The 26,491-nt window shown below is 48.6% G+C and overlaps 1 protein-coding gene across 6 annotated transcripts in view; it reads left to right on the forward strand.

Moving 5' to 3' along the window:
- Positions 1–26,491, forward strand: part of HDAC4 (histone deacetylase 4) — a 171,798-nt gene that overhangs the window by 68,107 nt on the left and 77,200 nt on the right. For all 6 annotated transcript variants that reach the window (XM_056496075.1, XM_056496077.1, XM_056496076.1 and 3 more), the window contains one exon: positions 21,498–21,742. In XM_056496075.1, the coding sequence (XP_056352050.1) occupies positions 21,498–21,742 (245 nt within the window). The remainder of the gene's footprint in view (positions 1–21,497; positions 21,743–26,491) is intronic.

Below are 26,491 nucleotides of genomic sequence, written 5' to 3' on the forward strand. Positions count from 1 at the left end.
TCTCATTAGGGAGAAGGAGCAGGGAGCCAAGGCCAGGCTGATCAAAGTGTGTCACACCAGGCTCTGGGCTGTTTGCTGTTCTCCCTCTCCTAATGATCCTGCCACAGCATCTCCTGGGGCTTGTCCTCCTGCTCCTCATCCTGGCTGCTCCTCACCGAGCTGGGAGAGCTCTTGGAGCTCAGGGCTCTGCAAATGATGGAAACCAAAGTTCAGCTCCTACTACCTGCAATTCTGTGGGAAGCAATCTGCTGCTGGCTTTTGGGTTTGCCTCTTCCCTCTGCCAGGTACAAGCAGATATTTATACCAGGGGTGATAGGACATAGCAAACATTACCTACTCTGCAGGGAGCAGCTCAGATCTTCCAAACCCTCAACTTTCCCTTCTCTGTTGCCTTCCAAAATGCCCTCAGGCCCTTTTCTATTAAGGATGAGATCTCGCAGAAGATCTGAGCACTTCTGGTAATGCCAGTTGGAAAGATGTAAACGAAGTTTATTCAAAACAACTTCAGTACGCTGGGAGGGGGAGAGAAAAAGTGGGCTGCAACCTAACCTGGATTTTTGTGGACTTAAATGCCTAGCTGGGGAAGGAAACTTTCAAGGAGGTGGTGTTGTTGCACTGAGGGGAAAAAAGGAAGAGATGGTTGTTTACCAGGCATGGGTGTTTGGCTTTGGATTCTGAGAAATCCTTCTCCCCTCCATTGCTCCCAAACGTGTCAGTCAGGTAAGGGAGGTTCTATTTTCCTAACCCTCAGAGGGATTCTCATTTTAAAATCACTGTGGTAGCTCAGGTCAACTTACAGGTTTTACTGCCCACCTCGGTTGTGAGCTGGATTGGATTTTGTGGCTCTGTGGATCTTTGGCCAGGGTTGTGAAATGGATGGGTTTGAATCTTCTATTCCTTTGTTTTGGTATTGATTTTGCTTGCTGGTTAAGTTTAATGTTTCCTTTTGAGGTATTTCTGACCAAAGGCTGGTGCTGATTGAGAGCTTGAGGAACTTGATGGTAGAGTCTGTTCTGGCTGTTTAATGGAGCCATGCAGGATTTAGGGAGTTCTTGCTGTTTGGACTCCATTTTGAGTATTTTTAATAGCTCACCTCTGTGCTTTTGAGAAAACAGTGAGGTGGGGAGCTGTGCTGGTGTGGGTGGGATGAGAAATGGTCCTCCCAGTAATTGAGCTGTGCAGGCTGGGAGAGCTGGGGGTGCTCACCTGGAGAGGAGAAGGCTACATGGAGAGCTCAGAGCCCTTCCAGAGCCTAAAGGGGCTCCAGGAGAGCTGAGAGGGACTGGGGACAAGGGATGGAGGGACAGGACACAGGGAATGGCTTCACTGCCAGAGGGCAGGGATGGATGGGATATTGGGCAGGAATTGTTCCCTGGGAGGGTGGGCAGGCCCTGGCACAGGGTGCCCAGAGCAGCTGTGGCTGCCCCTGGATCCCTGGAAGTGTCCAAGGGCAGGTTGGACACTGGGGCTTGGAGCAGCCTGGGACAGTGGGAGGTGTCCCTGCCATGGCAGGGGTGAGCTGGAATAACCTTGAAGATCCCTTCCTACCCAAGCCATTCTGGCATTGCCATGTCTGGTCTTTATCATTCTTGTCTTCAGCAGTTTGCTGCAGATCTTTCTGAGAGAAGAAAGGAGAAGTAACATCAAGCATTGCTCTGGAAAAACAAGTTGTGTGTGGGATTGTCGAGTGGTGTTCCAAGTCCCAGGCATGACTGAAATAATACTGTTAAGAAACAGCATAAGGAAAAAAAAAAAAAAGCTTGATTGTATCCTGGGATATTTTGTTTAAGACATTCTCCTGCCCTAGTCAGGGTAAGGTTGAGTAAACTTGAGTGGTCGATGAGCTTTTATGCTTTTCTATTCAGATAAAATTTCTATTTCAGATAAAATCACTGCGGTGTGCTTGTAGGAAACCAAAATGTTTTTCTCTTCACCACGAACCAAGTGAAGGAGAGGTTTAACCTTTTTTCTCTGATGTTAAATGGTGAGAAAGTCTAAAAATCTCTGTCCTGCAGAGCATTTCAACTCCATACCAAGAAATATTTACAGCAATTTAATGAAGTGGTTTTTAGGAGTGAATTTGGTTGAATAGAACTGAGTTCAGTCATCAGCAATGAAAATTATTTCTGTCTTCTTTTCTGTATAAATTAAGGATTAATTGGAGGAAGGGAAACATTTTCTCTTTTCAAAGATGTATCACCCATAATTGACAGTTCTGAGTTTCTGAGGTGCTTGCAGAAGTACAACAAGACAAAGCCCCCCTAGCCCACATCCTGCTCAGGTGTACAGTAATCATCAGTTTGATAACTCTGCCTGCTCAGCCTCGGGCTCCCGGGATCGCTGTGCCTTTGGCCCGGGGGAGGAAAAGGAATAAATTAGCTTCATTGAGCAACCTTGCTTCCTTTTTTTTTTTTTTTTTTTTTTTAAATAATAGTAATAATCAGATGCTGGGGAGGCCCTGGTAGAGGTTTCCCAGAGAAGCTGTGGCTACCCCTGGATCCCTGGAAGTGTCCAAGGCCAGGTTGGACGCTGGGACTTGGAGCAGCCTGGGACAGTGCATAGTGTCCCTGCCTGTGGAAGGGGGCTGGAAAGGGATGAGGTCCCTTCCAATACGAGGATGAAGTGGGAGATTTCAGCTCCCTGCTGCTTCTTCTGCTTCCTAGATCTAATTATCCACCCTCACTTCCACAGTCATTTGCAAAAAAAAAAATGATGTTGATGTATGTAGGAATAAATGGTTTGTACAAGCCTCTGGACTAACACTGTCCCTTAGAGATTAATCCCAGTCTGTTAGGGAACAGCATGAGGTTTTGTCATGCCCCAGAAGTAGTTACCCTTCAGAATAGCTTTCCTTTAGCATTAAAAAGACCCTGATATATAATATGGATATGTACCTGAAGCCCAGGATGAGGTAGAAACCCATCCAAACCCCCCAAATTTCCATCAAAGTGAATTATGGGAAAAGTCATTTTGATGTCACAACCATACACTGAGCTGATTCAATCGTGTCCTCTTGTTAGGTTGTTGAAAAGCTGCAGCTCTTTTTGTCAGCCTTGGTGTGAGTTTTGCCACCATTTAGATGCTCTGGTGTAAGATAAGATTATCAGAGAAGCTGTGGCTGCCCCTGGATCCCTGGAAGTGTCCAAGGCCAGGCTTGGAGCCACCTGGGCTAGTGGAAGGTGTCCTTGCCCATGGCAGTGGATGGGCTTTGAGTCCCTTCCCACCCAAACCATTCCATGATTCCAAGGTAGCAGAGAAACTGCAGCTTAAAGCCTTGAGAGTTAAAATCAGCTCAAGGTTGTATTTCCTGCAGTACTTATGATTTATTAATATTTGTTTTTCATTTCCAGCCCTGAGCTAAATGGACAGACCATAGCCCATGCAGTGACAATAAAAGGAGTGTTTCACCTGCAGGAGGCACTCCTGGAGCCCAGCCCCAGAGCCATTCCTCAGCAAGGAAAGCCCTGCACAGCCCTTCAGCCAGCTCCCCCATTTCCACAGAGGGTTTGCTGAACTGCTGTGCTTCTATGAAAAGCCCTTTGCAGTCAGTAAATTTGGGGTTATTTATGCAGGAGAGGGGATGGAACTGCCACATCTAGAGGTTCTGGGCAGCTCCCTGCAGAGGAGCAGGGAAGTTCAAGCTTCAGAACCTCTTTTCTGGAACCTTTGCTGTCCCCAAACTCACATTTTGTTGGTCATGGGATAATTTAATGTCCTTCTAACTCAGCTTCAGTGCTTTGTGCATGTGCAGGGATGTATGGAAGAGGAATGAGCTTTTTGGCCACCTCTGTCTCAACTTCAGCATCCATGTTCCAGGTGGAATTAAACCACTCCTCTAGCCAAGCTGGGAATCAGAGAATCACAGACTGGTTTGGGTTGGAAAGGACTTTAAAACCCATCTTGTCCCATGGGCAGGGATACCTTCCACTATCCCAGGTTGCTCCAAACCCTGTCCAACCTGGCCTTGGACACTTCCAGGGGTGGGCAGTCCTGAACTGATGTGATGCTGGAGCCCAGAATGTAAATATCATGTGAATATCCTGGTCCCTGTGGGTTGGAAGAGCAGGAGCCCACAGCTCCTCAACTCTGCTTTGTTGTCTTTTGTTTCAGAAAACGTATTTATCTGTCATGATTTATCTGTCTCCTTTCTTACCCATGAGGAAATGGTTATCAATTGGAGGAGCTGGCATGAATTATTAATGATTATCCCTCTTTTAACAGCTGAAAGCAGCACTTAAATGTGAAGCTCTTGAATGCAGCACTGGTTTCCTGGATGAAAGGCAGGAAAGTTTGCTCTGCTGCAAGCCCCAACTTGCTGGTTTTCTTTCTTCTTCCCTCACTTTGCTTAGTTCATTAATTCACACTGATCAGCTCCAGAATTCACTGGATTCTCTTAGTTCTGACTCTTCGCCGAGTGTTATTTTCACAAATAAGAATTCTCACTGATTCTCTACCACAGGAAAGGTTGCTTTGTGCTTTTCATTTATAGAAAAGCAGGTGATGAAGGGAAGAGCCTTTGAATGCTAAAACTTGGTGAAGACAACTTAGGGAAGGAGGCAATGGCAGGATGCAAGCAGGCCTGGGAAGGCTCCCTTGAATGGTAATTCAGGAATTTGTTCCTCTGGCTTTGCTAAAAATAACAGTACTGTGTGGTGAATGCAAAGTGATAAATGTTTCATGGAAATGGATCATGGATTGAGGTCCTCCTTGGGGAAAAATCCTGTGTGCCTCAGATGTGTGTGTTTGCAGCCTGGCTGTTTTACCTGGGTCTGCCACCTCCAAGAGGTAGTGGGGTGAAGTCTTTGTTGCTTTGCTTTTATTTAACTCTCAGTCCCTTCACTCTTTGGAGGTAATGCTCATGCTGGGGCTGTGGTGGTCCAGCACACCCTGTACTGGATTCCTCTTTGCCATGGAGAGATGGATGTGAGCACTGCTGGAGGATGAGGATGGAGCCCCTATTTCCAGGGGCTGTCTTCCCTTTGTCTGCCTGCCCTTTGCATGGCTGTGCCCTGCACTGCAGAGCTCCCCAGGGCTCTTCCTGCCAGAATTAACTGGGGGTAGTTTATTGCTGAAGGGGAAAGAACAGCCACCTGCGTTCCCAGGATTTTAGGAACTCCTCCTCTAGTATGACACACATTTATCAAGATCCTGGAGGCTCTTCCCCAGTGTATATTGATTTTCAGGGCTATATTTGGCTCTGCTTTGTCTTTGGGCAGTGGAGGGAATATCAGGTGAATGTTTTGTGCGGTGATGCCTGAAATACAGCAGCAGTGTCCAGATGCTTCCCTGGGGATTGCTGATGGTTCATTAAAGAGACCTCTCCTTATTGCCCAGGGAAGCTGTGGATTCCCCATCCTGGAAGTGTTCCAGGCCAGGTTGGACAGGGCTTGGAGCAGCCTGGCATAGGGGAAGGTGTCCCTGCCCATGGCAGGGGGTGGAACAGGATGGGCTTTAAGGTTCCTTCAAACCCAGACAATTCCGTAATTTTGTGATTAACTATCTCCTCCTTTGGCTTAACTGATATCTTGTGATCTAAACCACTTAATCATCACTACTTTTCCATCTGTTTCTCATTCAAGGAATTGTGTCATATCAGATGATTCATTCATATTTGATTAGAGATTTCATTATGAGCTGGCCTGAAGTTTTGTATGATCTAATGAAAGGCTTTGGAATCACTGATTCGGAACTGCAGTTGTAATATGCAGAATAACTGTACTGCATGTTTTGATGATACTTTTCCTAGGTACTTTTTAGAGCTCTGGCAGTTCTTGCCAGTGAATTGTGTACATTGAATTTTAAAAAAAAGGTTCTGATGAGATGCCTCTTTTCCATTGGAGAGAGGAACTCCCAAGCTACTACCAGACTTCTCCAAGTTGTACTGAATGACCAAACAGTGAAATTTAGGCCAAACTTGCCTTTTTGGATCCATTTATAATCCTGCTGGTAGACAGTCACACTGTAATGATACTAATGAAGCTCTTGAAGATCCTGAGTTGCCCTGCTTGAGTGACATATGGGAGACTTTTTATTTTCACTGAGTCACCTGCCACCTGTGTGCGAATCATTCCTCAGATTAAGTAAATTACTACAGTTTTTTTTAAATTTTTGTTTAAAAAAACAGGTGAAGTGGTTGCAATAGTGTGTTTTTAACAATATTAATTGGGCAGAGTTGGAGATGTTTGCCCAGGGAATGAGGACTGGGACTCTGATGGTTCTGGCCAGGCACAGGTGGGGTTTTGTCCCTCCATTTCTGAACCCCTCCTCTGACAAGCAGTGGGATTTCCTGCTCATTTTCTGCTGGCACCAGGGGCTGAGACGAGCTGGGGGGCTCAGCAGCAGGTTTGGGAAGGTGTTTGTGACACACTGAGAAGGGAAGGTGAGCACAGCCAACTCCTGCCTCCCCAGCAATGCTAGGAACTGCTGTGCCTGTCACTCAGATGGGACCTTTCTTGGGGTGGCTTTAGGCCTCAGCCCAGGGTGGATCAGAGAGGTTTTGCTGAGCTGAGCTGAGGTTTTCAGGTAAAACTCAGCTCAGAGAGTGGCAGGAATTCCCTTCACACAATGGTGTGCTGCAGCACTCAGCCAGGTTCCCCTCACAGATGTGGCTGGCTGAGCTCTGGGGTCCAGCAGCACATGGACTGGATACCTCCAAACACTCAGAATAATCCCACAGAATCCCAGGAACACACAGAATCCCACAATGGTTTGGGTTGGGAGGGATCTCAAAGCTCATCCCATCCCACCTCTGCCATGGCAGGGAGACCTTCCACTGTCCCAGGCTGCTCCAAGCCCTGTCCACCCTGGCCTTGGACACTGCCAGGGATCCAGGAGCAGCCAGTTTCTCTGGGAATTCCATCCCAAACATTTTTATAGATGGAAAAAATAAAATTCCATTCACGTTTCATGTAAATCCCCGATACAGGGATTTGTATATACTTATGTATGTATATATATGTGTATATATTTGTATTATGCCTGTATTATCCCTGTCTCAGGGATTTATCATGTCTTGAATTAGTGCTCAGCAAAACTCAGATCCCTCTCCCCCAGCCCTGGCTGTGCCTAAGACAAAGTCTCTAAAGCCTCAGGAGTTCAAAGCCTGTTGGGTTAGGAGATAACACTGGGGAAAAGGCAGAAGGAAAGGCTGTTACTAAAAAAATACGTAAATAGAAGTAAAATAATCCACTCTGAAGGGCATTTCAGTCATTCCCTCCTCCCTTTCCAAAATATTGCTCACAGGTGCCAGCTGTACACTGTCAGGGTCAATAATGTGGGGTTTACTCAGATCCCAAAACCCCCATATTTGTTGGATAGTCTCTGTGTTCTCTTCAGTGTCAGCAGAAATTGTGTTCCTCACCATAGAGGGGGAGCTTTGGAGTTGTGCTGCTGTTTGCTGAGTTGGAAAGGGCTCATTGCAGCAGAGAAGTAGAAAATGCAGTTACTTGGCAACTTGTCTCTGTACATCACCCAACCCCACCAAGTTCCTGCAGCTTGTAAATACTCATATACTCAAATATTCATGGGCTTTTGCCAAGCAGAAGGGTTTTTTGCACTGTTTCTCCCAGGCTTAGCAGTGTATACTTTTCCTTGTTGCTCTGTTTTTAAATGTTATTATTTCTTTAGTATTATTATTTTTAAATAATTTTTGCTTCAGTGCAGAGATTGGGCTATGTGTTCTGACAAAGTGCCTGCTGCTGGTCAGGATGCTGGTGCAGGAACTGCACCATAGCTCTGTTCCACAAGAGAAAAATTACTTTTTAAGTGAGCTGCGTGAGGTGACAGACAGATGAGAATTACAGGTGATTTAAAAGTCACCATAATATGAAGACAAATTCTAGTCCTTTCAAAGCAGCTTTAGCAGGGGTTTCAGACAGTCCTGGAGCATGGTGGATATTAAGTTATTGTGCAGTTTAGAATGTGCTTTACTCTTTATCCCACAAAAGAAGTTCTTGCACAGGGTGAGAATTTCAGTTTCTCAGGAGCTGTTACATAATGCAAAGTGCTATTTACACCTTGGAATTAAATATTAGCTGCTGGTTTCTGCCCAAATGCTGCTTTGCATCCAAAATCTTGAGCTGTGCATCTCTGGGTGGGTATGGCAGGTATTGAGGACAGGTTTCCTTTCCAACCCAAACCACTCCATGATTCTTTGCAGCTCATCACTCCAGGTTCTCCTTTACCTGTCAACAGATTCAGACTCCCTGGGCAAAGCAGCCTGAAGGAGTGCAGCATTTTAGAGGAAGCTGAACTTGTTTGTTCTTTAAGCCACTGCAAACTAGATCTCGGTACAAGTGCTAGTTTTGAGACGCTGATCTCCACGAGCAGCAGATATTTAGTCTTACACACACCAGATGGGTTTGCTGCTGGCATCACTTGTGAGATTATGGTCAAAACAAGGACAAATCCGCTACAGAATTCCAAGACCTGACGGAATAATTCTGTGTTTGCTTTCCCAAGGATCAGCTAGTTGTCATGGTGCTTTATTTTGTGGCTGTCAGTAAAGCTCCTTCAGGCATCTGAGATGGGCTGGCAGTGGGAGGAGAGGCCTTGCAATGAAGGATCTCTCCCACCTCAGATTTCATTTATTAATAAGCTTCATATCTTTTTAATTTTTTTATTAAGGTCATTGTAGAATATTGCCAGACTTTTGGGCCTGCAGGAGAGCTGGAGAGGGACTTTGTACAAGGACACTGAGTGACAGGACAAAGGGGAATGGCTCCCCACTGACCATGCCCAAGCTTTTGCTGAGGTCTTTTCTCATTATCCAGGAGTATTCTGTATTTCCACTGGGATGACAAAACCAAGTTTCTGCTGGTTCCATCATCTCCCAGTTTGTGTGTGGCAGCGAGGATTTCAGAAACAACACTTTCCTTGAGCAGAAATCAAGGCAGATGGTAAAACCAAGTGACCTACAAAACACAGCAAGTTTTCTCACCAGAAATGTACAGTACAAACAAATGTACTGTCACCTAAAAATACTGAGATGGTGTTTCTGACAGAGTGATGATCGTAGGGGGAAGTCAAAGTTTGGGTAAGGTCAGGAGTGAATTTTTTATCCTCTATAAACATGCTGGTGATCAAACTGACTGTTTGATTGTGCTTCAGCCTCTTGTTTCTTCCTCCTTGGGACTTGGTTTGCTCAGGTTTGTCTGGTTCTGTTGGATCTGTAAATCAAGTTATTATCTAAAATTGCCTCTGCTGATGTGAATATCTCAGGGTCTTTGGCCAACAGCACTGCTCTGGACAGTTTGTGTTATTTTCCTCTGAAAATTGGCCCAACTTCCTTTCTATTAGTCCCTCCTGGATTCATCCTCACATAGGACAGAATCATGGAACCACTAAAACAGGAGAAGACCTCCTGAGTCCGACTGTTCCCCCAGCACTGCCACCACTAAACCGTGTCCCCAGGTGCCACATCCACATGGCTTTTGAACACTTTCAGGGGTGATGGCTCCTCCACTGCCCTGGGCAGCCCATTCCAAGGCCTGACCACTGTTTCAGGGAAGAAAGTTCTCCTGATTTCCCCCCCCTGCCCAGCCTGAGGCCATTCCCTCTACTCCTGTCCCTGTTCACTGGAGCAGAGCCCGATCCCCCGGCTGTCCCTTCCTGTCAGGGAGTTGTGCAGAGCCAGAAATTTCCCCTGAGCCTCCTTTTCTCCAGGTTGAGCACCTTTCCCAGCTCCCTCAGGGATTCTCCAGCCCCTTCCCAGCTCCATTCCTTGCCCTGGCCACACTCTCGCCCTTCAGGGTCCAGCTCCTGCAGATTTGACAGCTCCCTCATTTTTCAGGCATCACTTCTGGATCCTGAGCACCTTGTGCATGGACTGTGAAGTCCTTATGAAACCTCCAGGGCTTGGGATCCTTGGCCAGGAGCTGTTTACAGAAGTTTTCAGAAGGGGATGCAACAGTTTACAGAATCACCAGGTTGGAAGAGACCTTCATGATCCAGCCCATGCCCTAACACCTCCACTATACCATGGCTCCAAGTGCCACATCTAGTCTTTTTACAAGAAGTTCCTTTGTATTATTTAGCTTTACCCAACTCCCATGCCACAAAATCTCAAACAGCCAACACGCTGCAGATTTCACAAATAAGCAAGTCTCACAGTTCTGGCCAAAGCAGTTCAAGGCCCCGAGCTGCCCTGAGCGAAGCAAACTTGAGGTAAATGGGCTGTGAAGTGGAAACATAGAGATGAAAACAGGCAGAACCACGGGAGGATTAGGCTGCTGTGATTTCAGGCAGCTTTATTTCGGGATGGAAACACTGACGCTCGGAGTTTGGCTGGTTATCTCCCTCCTTAGGAGGGGTGGGCTGACACAGGCATGCGCAGGAATCCAGCTCTTTGCAGACCTTTCTATATGCAAAAAAATGGTAATAATGGCATTTTGGAAATGCTGTTCCCTGCGCTGGCTCCTTGGGCTGATCGGCTGCGAGAGCGGAGGGGCTTTCGTAGGCATCACATCCCGTGGGCTCTGGAATGTTGGGAGATGCACAGGCTGGGATTCACGTAGAAAATAGGTACAGCAAGCTGGGCTAGTGCAAGGTGCCCCCTGCCCATGGGACAAGCCCCATCCAACCTTGACACTGCCAGGGATGGGGCAGCCACAGCTGCTCTGGGCAGTGTTTTCACTCACACTCTTCTGTTCTGGTTTGGCTTTCCCTGGAAGGATGATTAGTTTCTTTTGGAGGAATGGGCTCCTAAACTTGAGGGATGACCCTGCAAGCTTCACTGAAATGACCTGAAAATCAAATACAGTTAATGTAAGATGTGGTTTTCTCAGTGAAGAGATTAGCTGTGTATTGGTATCAAGGAGGAGTTTTACCAAAAGAAGATTTTGGTAGTGATTATCTGTATTCTTTGGCCAGGAATGTTGAAGTGAACCTGAATATCCCATTTCCATAATTTATTGCTAATACCCAGGGTGTGTAGTGCTTCAGGAAGGCAGCAGATAAGCCACTGCCATCTCTGCTTGCCTTCAGATACCACTGAATCAGATCTAACCTCCTTAGACTTGCTCTTAAAAGCCTTCCTCTTCAGCTTGCCTTCTGCAGCTGTTTTTCAGCTGCTGCCTGGATGCCCTTTTAATCTCTTTCTCCCAAATTTCCAAGTGCCTTTTGTCTGTGGTGTCCTCCTAAGCCTCTCTTGGCCGAATCTCTGAACCCTCTTCAGCTCTTTCCCCGTGTCTTTTATCTTTTCCCAGTGCTCTGGAAAGTGAGTCACTGTTATTTTGGGTACATATAGGAGCTCCATCCTTAGATAGATATTTTATGTCTCTCACCTTCGGGCTCCTCACAGCATCCTGTTTCTTTTTGTGGAAGGATCAGGCTGCAGGCGACTCTTTGGCAGGGAAGTTTGGTGTCTGAACATAGCTGGAGCAGAGTTGTAGCCTCCCACTGAAAGAGGCAGCTACCATTTCATCTACCAGAATCCCTAAACCCTGTATTAGGTCCAATTTTGCAGCTGAAGTGGCATTTTTAAGCAAGATACTCCAGGATTTATTAGGATTTCTGAGAGACTTGCTCCCCTCTTGCTGGGGTTGTAGTAGATGTGGTGTGGGTGTACTGTGGTTTGGGAAGCTGCTTGCCATGCTCAGCAGGCGACCACCCAGCTCAGAGCTTTTAATAAAAGAAATGGGAGTTTTAAGTCTAGAATCTTCTAGGACAAAATTAAGCTGTTCTCTTTGTTCATTCATAAGAGGTGTTTGTTCCTTAGGAAGGGAAATTTAAAATGGGTTGAAAAACAGCATTCAGAGAATCCCAGAATGGTTTGAGTTGGAAGGGACCTTAAAGCCCATCCAGTGCCACCCCTGCCATGGGCAGGGACACCTCCCACTGTCCCAGGCTGCTCCAAGCCCCAGTGTCCAACCTGGACTTGGGCACTGCCAGGGATCCAGGGGCAGCCACAGCTGCTCTGGGCACCCTGTGCCAGGGCCTGCCCACCCTCACAGGGAACAATTCCTGCCCCATGTCCCATCCATCCCTGCCCTCTGGCAGTGGAAGCCATTCCCTGTGTCCTGTCCCTCCGTCCCTTGTCCCCAGTCCCTCTCAGCTCTCCTGGAGCCCCTTTAGGCCCTGCCAGGGGCACTGAGCTCTCCCTGGAGCCTTCTCCTCTCCAGATGAACATGCCCAGCTCTTCCAGCCTGGCTCCAGAGCAGAGGGGTATCAGCCCTTGGCACCCTCTGGACTTGTTCCAGCAGCTTCACATTCTTCTTTTGCTGGGGGTTCCAGAGCTGCAGGCAGCTCTACAGGTGGGCTCTTGCCAGAGCGGGTAGAGATGGAGAATCCCAGTGAGATTCCTTGTGAGAAATACCTGGAACTCTTTGCAACCACACCTGGATTTAACCTGTTGTGTTGTTGGGTTAAAACTCACCTTCAAGCTGATCCCTGCGTGGCTCTGGCTCTGTCTGAGGAGCAGCACCTGGCTGGTTGTGCTGAAGGAAAATGCCACAGGCTGGGCAGCTTTTCAGCAGAAGCAGCGCTGAGTTTTTGTGCCCTGTCTAAAAGGCCACCTGGTGTCAGTGGTTAGGGCATAAATGCCAAGAGAAAGCTCGCTTAGAGGAGAGCCATCCGTGATGTGGGGAATCCTTGTCGTGCACGGATCGCTGCTGGCATGGGAGTGCAGGGAACATCTGCCCTCATCCCTTAGGATTTGGGTTTTAATGTGTTCATTTCATCTGGTGGGTCCTGGGGGGAAAAAAATGGGAAATGCCTGTTTTATAAGAGAAATCTTAGCTCAGGTGTGTGTTTTGGTGTGTGCATCCAGGAAAGGCAGCCCCTGCCTGTTTAGCCAGAATAAAAAGGTGCTTTAGTGCCATTTCTCTGTGCTGTCCAGGGGTTTGAAAGGGTTGAGGGTACTTGAATTTCTCTAGGAAACTGTGTTTGACACTCTCTTAAAATACTTTTTTATTTTAATGTGCACCTTCATTGTATTGAATGGATGAAAGGTAGCATCCTGGTCTTAAGGCAGCTGATATCTGAGCATATTCATTATTTAGAAGTACAGCCCTTCCAGAGGAGGCTACAGGAAGCTGTGGGCTAGTTGCCCATTTAGATTAGCTTCTCTTCCACCATGGTCTGGATTTCTACTCAAAACTGCAGCCTTAGAGCAATCTATGAGTTTCTGAGAGCTGTGGAATAGCATTCCTGTTACAATTTGCTGTTCAGCTGCTCCTTTGGCTGCTTTATTTCTGTCATGGTGGAGGAGATGGCATTGCACCTTTTGGGGCTTGTGGGACAGCTGGGAGTCCCTTGGCTGGTGACAGAAGTGAGCTTACTCTCCTGCTAGTAATTACCATTTAGTTGCTGTTGGAAGTACAGTAGGACAGGAAATTCCTCAGAATTTTATTTCACCTTCTCTTTTGGCATAGGGTGGTGGTCTAAAGCTGAGGGAGGGGAGGGATGGATGGGTTATTGGGCAGGAATTGTTCCCTGGGAGGGTGGGCAGGCCCTGGCACAGGGTGCCCAGAGCAGCTGTGGCTGCCCCTGGATCCAAGGCCAGGTTGGACACTGGGGCTTGGAGCAGCCTGGGACAGTGGAAGGTCTCCCTGCCCATGGCAAGGTGGAATAGGATGGGCTTTAGATCCCAAACCATGCTATGCCACTGGCTCATCAGCTGGCTTTATTCCTGCCATTGGAGAGCTCACCCCTTGGGAGACTCCAGGAAAAGCTGCAGAAGAGCAGTGAGAATTCCAGGTATTTGTCTAACCCCACCTTCACTGGGAATCCTTCATCTCCCCTGTGCTGACCCAACCAGGTGAATTATTTTTTTCTCATGGGAGGTTTTTCATGCGTAGTCTCAGGATGAGACTTTCTGGCTCCTGCTCCATCTCTTCCATGTTTAATTCTCTTCTCCAAAGTGTCATTTTCCATTGAAGGAAGCTCAGAGTGAGATTAGAGAGAAGCATGTGAGAAATCCACATGGGTTTGGCTCTACAGAAGTGCAGCTGAACTTCCTTCAACTCTGCATTTGGTCCTGGGGATCTGTTGAGGGGAGGAGTTTCCTGTTCTGAAAGCAAGAGAGATGGATCAAAGATGTTCGAGTGCTGGGTAATACCTGAAGGAAAGAGCCAGGTGAAATCACATTCCCAGGAATCACAGAATCCTGGAATGTTTTGGGTTGGAAGGAACTTTAACCATCATCCAGTCCCACCCCCTGCCATGGGCAGGGACACCTTCCACTGTCCCAGGCTGCTCCAAGCCCTGTCCAGCCTGGCCTTGGACTCTTCCAGGGATCCAGGGGCAGCCACAGCTTCCTGAGCCTTTTAAGAAGAGCTGTGCATTTATTTTTGTTGGTTTTTTTCAGTGGAAGCTTAAATGAGTTTTGCTTATCCACTCCATGCAAGGAAACTGTGCAAGGAAAGCTTTCCCACAATTGTGTGAAGTTTGAAATGAGGAATAGTCCAAGCCAACTCCTTTAATTCCATTATCTTTAATTTCACAAAAAGCTCTGGCTCCATCCGAGACACTCATTTGTTAGAGATGTCACTGATGAAACCAGCAAGGAGATAAAGTGGGATAATGGTTGAAAAGGAGGTGGAGAAACCAGAGTGTCTTTCTTTGGAGCTGCTCTGTCCTGCACAGGCTCATCTGTTGGAGACATCTCTGTTGGAGATGCCTGTGCCATCAAGGGTTTGATGCTGGCCTTGAGCTCTCCATATTCTCATTAAGGAAATACCCCTGGATATTTATCCATGGGAGCTTGTAATTTCCAAACTCTGATGTCTTGCTCTGAGGCGAGAGGGGCTGGAACGAGATCCCTTCCAGCCCAAACCATTCTGAGATTCCTTGCAAACACTGGAAAACGTTGTTTTATGTCTGTTGTGGACACAGCTTGGTGGGTTTTCTTTTTCTTCCAGTGAAGAGACATTTTTTTAATGCTTTAAATCTAAGATGGAGACAACAGGATAAGTGGCCTGCTCTTCAAGTTTTGGCTTCCTTATCTCGATGAACACAATTTCTGTGTAGGTTTCTAATAAATGCTAGTGAGGTCTGTTCAGGGGAGGAATTAGGCTCAGGAAAGCTGGATGTGTAGAAATCCAGGATCGCTGTGCCCTTATTATGTCTGCAAGTCTTGGTAGTAATCAGGGAGAAGTTTCCTTGCGATGAATGAGTGAGTGACATTTAAAGCTCCATCTGTTGCCTGCCGAGTGGTGCCTCACAACGTGTTTCCATGGCTGATGGGATGATTAATTTCTCTTCCCATTCACAGAGCAGGAAATGTTTCCCAAGCAGGGAGTGACTCCAGCCCTCGCCAAGCTGCAGCATGCGTGGAGCTCGTAGGAAACCTCGGCTGCTGTTTACTCCTGGTTTGTGCTCCCAGACAGGATCCAGGCTGCCTTTGCAGCCACCCACCTGGGCTATCCCAACATTCCCGGGGACTGCAGGGTGCTGACCTGCCTTGGGCTCTGGCTGGGCTGTGATGCTTGAGCTTGGTGGCTAATTCCAGCCCAAAGTGCCCTCACTGGGGTCTCTGGGTCCTTGGGAATGGGATAACAGAATTGAGTGAAACAGAAGTAACTGTTTGCTCCTGCTGTCCCAGCCAGGAGGGGTTTGGAACCAGATGATCTTTAAGGCTCCCTCCAACCCAGGCCAATCCATAAATCTGTGATAGTTCTTTAGTTTGGTGTGGATCCATGGAGGAGCAGGACTGTGCCTTCATCCTGCCCCCACCTGATGCTCGGGATGTCTCCTGGGAGCTGCCCTGCTGTCACCTCCTCCCACCACCCGCTCTTGGACAAGTTTGGGGTTCCTTTAGTCTGGTTAGGCACAATCTTTTCTAGAGAATAAAAATTCAGGATTAAGTGAAGCTGTGTTGTTTCCCCCCTCTGCTATTAATTTTTCCTTCTGTGTGGGACATGCACCATGATGGAGATGGAACCAGCTCCGAGGGTGTTGTGCTGTGGCTTCACTCCACTTCCCCTCAAAACCCGCTGCACTTATCCCAGCACTGCAGTCAGATACTGCAGTAGCTCAGTGCTATTTATAGCTCTGATCTCACCATCTCACAGTGTTTCAGGGAGTTTTGGCAGTTTGGGGAGTGGGAGCCCCACTGGAAAAGGATCCCTGGGTGGCGGAGGGGATCCTGGTGCTCCAGCCACTGCTGGGAGGGGGTTGGATTTAATTCACAATAATCCAGTGATGCTCGACTGACACACATCTTCCTGCCAGAATAAACCACCTCAAGTGCTCCCCTGGCTGTGCTCAGAGTCAGCAGTAGCTGCTCACCTCCCTTTCCAGGCTGATTGTGAAGGAAAATTGGGGTGATGGGTTATAGGAATGGTGTTCCAAGGATTCAGAGCCAGTGTCCCGCTCCCCACATGCCCCAGGCATTCCTGCCAGCAGCAGCTTGGTGTTCAAATGTCTTTCAAAACACAGGGAATTATTTAAAAGTCCCAAACTGTTGCTGGACACCGAGGACAGCCCTGAGGAGTAAAGTCAGGGAATAGACACACGATTTTTTTGCTTTTCCCTGGGGATGAAAGAGCTGGAAGTACTGCTGAGAGGGGGAGATCCACGCACACACTTCCTCAGCATCCCGCTGAGGGGTTCAGGATGATCCAACAGCAGCAGCCAGCAGTTTGGGATACTGAGCACATCCTCTGGCTTTGTGTTTGCTTTTTGTGAGTGCCCAAAGGCTGACGTGATGCTCTTGGCAGAGTCTGGCCCGAGGGCACGGCTGGCACAGCAGTAATTAAAAAGCAAACTCATTAGCTGGGAATAAAGCCCCGGCCCAGAAAGGATGGGAGAAGGGGAGAAGCTGAGTTCATGGGCTCTGGAAATCCCTGCTGGAGAGGATCAGCCACAGCTGGCCCCAGGAACATCTCATTCCTGGTGGCCAGTGATTTGAGAGGGCACCAGGCATTGGAAAGTCACTGGAAGAGGCTGGAATGTCTTTGTCTTGGAATTTTGGGAACCTCTCAGGTTCGCTGTGTCATGGGCAGGTGGGATGAGTCCTGCAGTGGGAGCTGCTTTCTTCCTCCAGCCTTGACCAGACTCTCATCCCCAGGGTTTTGCAGCAGATTTGGGGTGGTTGATGGGATTTTTTTCCCTTCTCCAAAGGGAATTGTTGAAGAAAGAGGAGCTGGGAAGGAGCTGTTTGTGTTCAGCGGTACTCGCTCTGTGCCAGCAGGAGGGAAAGCTCAGGGAAAGCACTGCCTGCACTTTCCCTTTGAAGGTGATGTTGGATTTCAAATGTGAGAGGCAGTTTTCTGTGCTGCTTAAATTTAAATTAAAAAAAAAAAAAAAAGAAAATAAAGGGGGAAAAAAAGGAAAGAGTAATTTTGGCAACAGCATTTGATATAAAAAAACTCCAATTTGATGCCTAGTGGAAAGTGTCCCTGCCCATGGCAGAGGGCTGGGATGTGATGGTCTTTAAGATCCCTTCCAAAAAAACCCTTCTGTGGTTCTGGGATTCTGTGAATATTTTTTAAATTAACCTTAAGTAAAGATAATGCTGAAACAAGGTTTGAATTTAAACACTCATTTGGTGCCTCTCATATTGAATTTTTGATTTAACATTTTAGTGTGTTTTCAGGACTCAAACCTGTATTTTCATTATTTAAAGACCAGCATGAAAATGCTGTATCAGAGAAGGGGAAGAAAATTCAATTATTACTGTTAGTTTTATTGAAAAATGTATTCACAGGTATAGTGTCACCTTCCCCTAATTCCTTTCAAAGCACTTGAGACTGATGGAGAAGATATTTTCCATGTTGGAGCAGGGGAAAATCTACACATAGAAACTTCCCTGATAATGTCTTATCTACAGACTTCGTGTTAAATGTTTTTAATTTTTCCAGTGGAGCCAGGCTGGGAGAGCTGGGGGTGCTCACCTGGAGAGGAGAAGGCTCCAGGGAGAGCTCAGAGCCCTTCCAGAGCCTAAAGGGGCTCCAGGAGAGCTGGAGAGGGACTGGGGACAAGGCATGGAGGGACAGGACACAGGGAATGGCTTCCACTGCCAGAGGGCAGGGATGGATGGGATATTGGGCAGGAATTGTTCCCTGTCAGGGTGGGCAGGCCCTGGCACAGGGTGCCCAGAGCAGCTGTGGCTGCCCCTGGATCCCTGGCAGTGCCCCAGGCCAGGCTGGACACTGGGGCTTGGAGCAGCCTGGGACAGTGGGAGGTGTCCCTGCCATGGCAGGGGTGGGATGGGATGGGCTTTAATGCCCCCCCCCAAGCCAATCCATCCTGTGATTCCATGATTAAACACTTTTTGTGGGAGGTGTACTTTGCCTTCAGGTCAGAGATTGTCACTTCATTTCCCTTGTTTTGGGTTATTCCTCTCAGCAGGTTACAGACGAGCTGTGAGATGTCAAATTTCCAATCTCCATCAGCAACCAAGGGGCACTAAAGTGCTTTAGGTCTTAATTAATGTGCAGCATGCAAGCAGGCTTTGATGTACAGCCATGTTTTATTTATTTGGGAAGGGAAACACCAGCAGAGTGGTTCTAACTTAGTATAAAAATCATCCTAACATGACCATAGAATCAAAATCAGGCTAACTTGATCACGGGGAGAAAATAATTCCCTATATGCCAAGGGTGGGGGAGAAAAAAAATTTAAAAATTAATTTTTTCTGTTCCTACAGAGAAGAAAAAAAAAGCAGGGAGAGACCGTGAGATAGTTTATTATTCATAATCAGGATCTTGTCTCCTAATTCATGGCTTTGGCATTTCTCATGCCAGCCCTGAATGTGGTCTTTGTGCCTTGGCTCACATCACGACGCCAATTGTGCTCGTGTGTTCTCGAGGCAGGACCTAAAAAAGCGATTTTTGAGTGTCCCATCAAGCACCCCCTGGAACACAGGCAGGTTTTTGTTGTGGGGCTGTGTCCTTGGAGCAGGGAGGGCTGGCTGGGGCTCAGCAGGGCTCTGTGGGTCAGCAGCTCCCCCCGGGGCAAAGAGGGGTTTTTTGGAGCCTGAAATAGTCAAGAGTCAGGGATGACGCAGCCTGGGCCAGAGCCCTGAATGGGAATTGTGGTCCTCATCCCTGCAGCTGTGGGTGATGAGTCCCTTTGGGTGGGAAATGGGGGATTTGACAAGTTTTCATAGGACTGCTTTCCAGTGGGGAATGGCAGCTTAAGGATCTTTTTTGGGGAGTAAAGTAGGAGGAGTGGGTCTCAAGGCACAATCACAAGTGGTAGGGTGCTCCTTCTGCCTGAAACTGGGTTGAGTTTTGCGTGTGTGGGAGAGTTGGGGTGTTCACCCTGGAGAGGAGAAGGATCCAGGGAGAGCTCAGAGCCCCTGCCAGGGCCTGAAGGGGCTCCAGGAGAGCTGGAGAGGGACTGGGGACAAGGGATGGAGGGACCAGGACAAGGGGAACACATGGGATCACAGAATGGTTTGGGCTGGAAAGGACCTCAAAGCCCATCTCATCCCACCCCTGCCATGGCAGGAACACCTTCCACTGTCCCAGGCTGCTCCAAGCCCCAGTGTCCAACCTGCCCTTGGACACTGCCAGGGATCCAGGGGCAGCCACAGCTGCTCTGGGCACCCTGTGCCAGGGCCTGCCCACCCTCACAGGGAACAATTCCTAATTCCCAATATCCCATCCATCCCTGCCCTCTGGCAGTGGAAGCCATTCCCTGTGTCCTGTCCCTCCATCCCTTGTCCCCAGTCCCTCTCCAGCTCTCCTGGAGCCCCTTTAGGCACTGGAAGGGGCTCTGAGCTCTCCCCAGAGAATTCAAACACAGTGTTGAGGTAAGTTTGAGGGGTTATCTGTGGGTCAGAGTGTGCTGCTCACCCCAAAATCCCCTGTGGCTCGAGAATCAATCCAGGGCAAGGAATCCTCGCTGTGGTCCTGCGGGGGAGAGAGGGGTGCGGAGAAAAGGCCACAGAAAGGAAAACAATAGGGAAGTGGAGGGAAGAGCTTGTGGGTTGAAAAATAGCAACACTTCCAGTAATGTGACCTTTTGCTGAAAATGTTTCCATCAGAAAAAGAAAGTCTCCTTCTCCTCTCTGGGTGCCGGGAGAGGTGAACATGCTCCTGGACCTCTGCTCCACAAGAGTATTTGGGAAAAACCCTATTGAAAACTCTCTCCCTGGGATGGATAAGATTAATGTACTGACAGTGGATATGGAGGAAATAAAAAACACCTTTATTTTCCAGTTTTGCTGAAGCTCAGTGTTTCTGAGAGATTAGCCTTTGTAACTGATGTTCATTCAATGCTCTCAGCAGAGTTATTGAGGGATTGCCCCAGAGAGAGAGAGAGAAAGAGGCAGCAAATGTTGGAAATACAGAATACCTGTGAAAGGCAGAACTGTCACTCAGGTGGAATTTAGAAGATTTTTAGTCATTCATGGGATGGCAGTAATTTTTTTTATTCTTTAGGAGAAACAAACTGAGTTCAGTTATTGCAAAGGAGTTGTGGCTTCCCACTGCCAGAGGGCAGGGATGGATGGGATATTGGGAAGAAATCCTTCCCTATGAGGGTAGGCAGGCCCTGGCACAGAGTGCCCAGAGAAGCTGTGGCTGCTCCTGGATCCCTGGAAGTGTCCAAGGCCAGGTTGGGCAGTGGAAGGTGTCCCTGCCCATGGCAGGGGTGGCACTGGATGGGCTTTGAGGTCCCTCCCAAGCCCAACGAGTTTGGGATTTATTATGCAATACATTGTGGTTTTCTGCATGAGTTTCTTAAAGGGAGAGCATCATGTTCCAGGGCAATCTATGAGTTCATTCATCACAAGTCAAGATTAATCCTTTCTGTGAAGTCTGGGATTACTCTTTGTCCTCCTTGTTTCCAGTGGTGCTGGATGAGTGGAGCAGAGGTGTGTGTGTGTGTGTGTGTGTGTGTGTGTGTGTGTGTGTGTGTGTGTGTGTGTGTGTGTGTTTTTGTGTGTGTGTGTGTGTGTGTGTGTGTTTGGAAGGCACGGATGGGTCACAAGTGACGCTCTTTGCTTGCAGCAAGCACATGGGTTTGTAGGAGATGGTGCCTCGTGGGAAAACTTACCCCTAAGGGAATGGTGTGAGTTTCATGGTGCTGCTCTTCATTCAGACCATGGTCCCTCCATCCTTTGCAGGATTAGGAATGCACTCAGCCCCGCTCTTGTGTTCTGCCCCACAGCTGATGAGCACAGGTCAGAGCACGGTGCCTCCATCCTTTGCAGGATTAGGAATGCACTCAGCCCTGCTCTTGTGTTTTGCCCCACAGTTGATGTGAGCACAGGTCAGAGCACGGTGCCTCCATCCTTTGCAGGATTAGGAATGCACTCAGCCCCGCTCTTGTGTTCTGCCCCACAGCTGATGAGCACAGGTCAGAGCACGGTGCCTCCATCCTTTGCAGGATTAGGAATGCACTCAGCCCTGCTCTTGTGTTCTGCCCCACAGCTGATGAGCACAGGTCAGAGCACGGTGCCTCCATCCTTTGCAGGATTAGGAATGCACTCAGCCCTGCTCTTGTGTTCTGCCCCACAGCTGATGAGCACAGGTCAGAGCACGGTGCCTCCATCCTTTGCAGGATTAGGAATGCACTCAGCCCCGCTCTTGTGTTCTGCCCCACAGTTGACGTGAGCACAGCGCTGCCCTTGCAAGTGGCGCCGAGCTCGGTGCCCATGGACCTGCGGCTGGACCACCAGTTCTCCATGCCGGTGACGGAGCCCACGCTGCGCGAGCAGCAGCTGCAGCAGGAGCTGCTGGCCCTCAAGCAGAAGCAGCAGATCCAGAGGCAGATCCTGATCGCGGAGTTCCAGCGGCAGCACGAGCAGCTCTCCCGGCAGCACGAGGCGCAGCTGCACGAGCACATCAAGGTAAGGGGGGCAGGGACGAGGGGATTGTGGAATTGTTGAGGTGGGAAAAGTCTTCCAGGATCATCCATTCCAACCATCAACCCAGCAGCACCTCCACAGTCCCCAAGCGCTGTATCCCCCACAACTTTGGAACAATTCTAGGCATGGTGGCTCCACAACTGCCCTGGGGAGTCTGTTCCAATGCCTGGCCACCATTTCAGGGAAGATATTTTCCCTGATCTCCAGTCTAAACTTTCCCTGACACGGCTTGAGGCTGTTTCCTATTGTCCTGTCCCTTGCTCTCCACCCTCCTGTGCAGAGCTAGAAGGGCCCCACTGAACCTCCTTTTCTCCAGGCTACGTAACTTTCCCAGCTCCCTCAGCTGCTCCTGGGGCTCCAGACCCTTCCTCAGGTGGGTTCCCTGCCCTGAACACAGGAAATGCCTCAGTGGAATTGACCCCAGCAGGAGGTCACACATTTTGGGAGCAGTGGCACAGGAGGTTCTTGCTGGACATTTGCCATCAGCACAAGCTGCAGACAGAGCGTGGGAGCCGTGCTGGGACTGCAGGAATAGGGAGTGCAGGTGGGCCTGGACATGTTCACATTTTTTGGAATTAGGCACCAAGCAGGTGCTGTGCCCTGCTTGGGACAGGGAGGAAACACCAGGCAGGGTCAGTGGGCAGTCCAGTCTGGAAGATGGCTGTTGCAGAGTGAAAACATGAGACATGGTATAAATATTTCCCAGTTCTGGACTATTGCTATGGCAACGTAAGCTTTCCGAATTGGTAATAGGCTCCTTTTTTCAAAGGGGGATTAGTGCTGCACATGGTAAATAGCCTTAATGTAATATTAAAAAGCAACCTCGATTCAACCTTATATAACTTTCATTTCAATACAAAATGCATGTCAGATTGGGGAAGATGGGATTAAAAGTTAATGGGGTGTTATTTACAGACTTCTTAGTACAGAGAGGGGCTGGGCTTTGTGAGAAGTGTCCCTGTTTGAGGCTGGATTAACAGCAAACGCCCCTGTGCCTTGGTGAGTCCTCTGTGCTGGTGCCAGGGCAGAGGTGAGGAGGTGCCTGGGAGTGAATATATTTATACATGGATGCACAATGTGTGCATCTCTGGGTGTGTCTGTGGAACATTGACGTGTCCCCACGTTTCTGTAGTTGCACATTTGCCCACGGCTGGCGCAAGTACTCGCGGCGGGAGGAAGGATGGGGAATTCCTGTGACAAATATTTCCATTATTCCCTTGTAATTGACTGTGCCTGTAGTTATTTGTCTATGAAAAATCAGGCAGGCTTGTTCCCATTGAATGGCCAAGCTCGAAGCAGTGGTGATAGGAACATATTTGCTCTCATTTATGTCAAAGCTCTGACTGGCTCTGCTCAAAATCTGTGTAAGGAGGAAGCTGAGCTCTAATTTTGGGAAGCCACAGTACATCCAGCCCATTAGGTAATGAAGTTCTTCATCTCATGTGTAAACTTGGCTAAATGAGAGCCTTAAAATAGGGATGATACAATCCTGTACCAAAGGGTGGCCTGCAAGGTGATCTCTGAGAGTATTAAGTGTGTCAGTGGGACCAGAATTGCTTTAAAAATCAAACAGCACCTTATTGAAATAAACTGTGATGCCTTACAAAGAAAATAACCCCCAAACCCTACCCCAGTGTGTGACTGTGGTGTATTTTCTCTGGGAAAACATCCTGCCTGCTTGTCTCTGTGCAGGAGTCAGCCCACATTTAGATGACTCTTAGAGCTGGCAACTATGTTAAGTCCAGTGGCTGTGAAGTGATTATTTTGCCCAGAGAATTCAAGTATATAACTTTAAATTTGGACTTGGAGCTGCCCAGCTCATGAAGAAAGCAGGGTGGGGATGTTAAAGCAAATAAAACCCATTTATCTTCTGCAAGTGAAGCACTTGAGCTGTGCAGTTTGGTATAGAAACAACCCTGAGTGAAGATGCAGACCTCTTTTTGGAGAAATTGAGTAGGGTTTTTTTTTTTGTTTGTTTGTTTGGTTGGTTTTTTTTGTTTTTGTTTTGTTTTTGGTTTTTTTTGGGACACAGGAATGAACACCCCATGGCAGGGGTTGGGAATGGGATGAGATTTAAGGTCCCCTCCCAATCCAAACCATTCTGTGATTCTGTGATAACGTTAAACCCACAATCACTTTGGAATCTGCTTCTGTGAAGGGGGATGATTTTCTGCATTTCACTCTGTCCTGTGTATGTGGTACTGTCTAGAATTGATTACTTTGGCTTTTCCCCCTGCAGCCTGGCATCCACCATTTTAACCAACAAGTGCAAAGCATTTATTTCATAGAACCCCTGAAAGCTTTGGGTTGGGAGGGACACTAAGGATCATTTAATTCCAGCCCCCTACCATGGGCAGGGAGACCTCCCATTATCCCAGGCTGCTCCAAGCCCCAATGTCCAACCTGACATTGGACACTGCCATTGATCCAGGGGCAGCCACAGCTGCTCTGGGAATTCCAGCCCAGCCCCTCCCCACCCTCCATCATAGGGAACAATTCCTGCCCAATATCCCATCCATCCCTGCCCTCTGTCAGTGGAAGCCATTCCCTGTGTCCTGTCCCTCCATCCCTTGTCCCCAGTCCCTCTCCAGCTCTCCTGGAGCCCCTTTAGGCACTGGAAGAGGATCAGAGCTCTCTGTGGAGCCTTCCCTTCTCCAGGTGAGCACCCCCAGCTCTCCCAGCTGGTGAAGCTTTCAAACAGCTCCTTTGTTTCCAGTATTGACTCCTTTGCTGATACAGGAGAAATTGTGATTTGGGGTTGTTTTATTTCTTTTATTGCCATGGTGTTGGTGGGAACCGAGGAACTGGTCTGACTTGACAGGAACACCCCTCCATCCCACCCCCCAAACAAAGAAGGAGTGTGAGGTACACTTAAGTGAGTGAAATTTGGCCTGGAAAATGCTGGCATGATTGCCTGTTTTTCTATCCCAGTAGATAACTTTTTCCTATGGAGAGCTGAAGTTTTGGCTTTTTCCAGAGCTTGGAATCGCTTCCATCAGCTCGGTTTTAATCATCTGACCTAGTGCAGGAGGAGAAGGCGATGACTGCCCGAACATGTGATCCTTTCCCTGGCGTGTCCCAGTCCTTGCTTTTATAGACATTGTGTTTTGGTCTTCATGTAAAAGTGCCAGATTCCCCAAGATGGTGTAAGCTGGAGAGAGCCAGGAAATGAGTGAAACAATATTTGTGGAAGGACTCTATAATGGACACAGAGCTCAGCACAGGGGAGGAGTGAGAGGGTAAGGAGAAAACACAGGCATGGAGAGAGAGAAAGGAGTAGGGGGAATGGCTTTGGGCTGAAAGAGAGTAAGCTTAGATGGGCTATTAGGAAGAAATTAGTGATGAGGCACAGGACTTGGAGCAAACTACTCTAGTGGGAGATGTCCCTGCCCACAGCAGGGGGTTGGAATGGGATGAGCTTTAAGTTCACTCCCAACCCAAAGCATTCTGTGGCCATTCTGTGAAAACCCTGACATGTTTTGGGGAAAATAAGGCGAGCCTTTTGAAGGCTTCACACCATACGGAGCAGGGCAGGCTGTTTCTTTCGCAGCTCCAGAGCAGCTCTGCAGATTGCCCAGGCCTGACTCCGGGAAGCGCCAAGGAAGAGGCGCCGGCGGCTGCTCCTCTCTCCTGCAGCCGCTCACCTTCAGCCAGGCGGATTTTCCACTCCTCCGTGCATCGCCAGATGTGGGGCAATATTTATGGCCTTCAAATCTGCCTTCCTGAACAAAACCAAGGAGGGAATAAGGGGCCTGTCTCTTGGGTGAGATGGTGGAAAGCCTCTCCACAGGTCCCGCTGCGAGCTTTGCCTGACCTTTGGTTGCAGAGGAACCGGCAGGGAATTTTTTCCTTTGTGAGTCACTCATTCCCAGCCAAGATCAGCTGGAAGTTACCAGAAGCTTTTCCGTTTGCCCTTCTGGTCAAGGGCTGGATGGAAGAGGAGCAGGATGGGCGCTTTGGCAGGGCCAGAGGCACCTCAGGCACTGTGAGCTCAGCGGGGAGGGAAGGACGTCGTGGGGAATGTGGTTCATCTGCTCTGTCCGAGCTTGGAGCAGGGCTCTTCCCAGCTCCGGCTGTTTTACAGCCACAGCCGGAAACTTCTCGGGGATGCTGACGCATGTCAGTGGCGGGATAACAGCACAGGGAAGCAGCTGAGCCTCCCAGCCCGTCGTGGGCCTGAAATCCTCACCCACGGTGTGCAATCCCATTCCCAGTTTTCCCACCCTCTGAGAAAGGACTGTGTGCATCCCTAGCGCAGGGAGTGCTGGGCTGCGTGTCTGGCATAGACAGGTTGGGTAGGGAAACAGCAGCAGGGAAAGGAGCTTTGTGGGAATGTTTGCTGTGCAGTGATCCTGAAATTGTTCTCTTTCCCCTGACAGAATGAATTCCTATGTTGAGTGAGGGGTAGTAGCACATCTGAGGGATCAGCCTCTAGTTCAGAGACACAGAGTGAAACTCCCGGGCCATTCCTTCGGTTTTAGGGAGTGAAAATCTTTCAGGGAATCTTGCAGACAAATTTTGCTGTGCTTTAAAGAAATGTAATTCTTTCCCAAAGATGTCTAGACGTGATAGTTGTCATGTTGTTGCTGAAGGGAGAAGCTGCTCCTTACTTTTATGTGGAGCCACCTGCCCATGGAATGGCAGGTTTGCCTGCAGGATGCCCCTGGAGCTGTTCAAGGCCAGGCTGGATGGGGTTGTGGTGGAAGGTGTCCCTGCCCAAGGCGGGGAGTG

Source organism: Oenanthe melanoleuca, chromosome 7, assembly GCF_029582105.1.
Source record: "Oenanthe melanoleuca isolate GR-GAL-2019-014 chromosome 7, OMel1.0, whole genome shotgun sequence".
In the NCBI taxonomy this organism is placed as follows: domain Eukaryota; kingdom Metazoa; phylum Chordata; class Aves; order Passeriformes; family Muscicapidae; genus Oenanthe; species Oenanthe melanoleuca.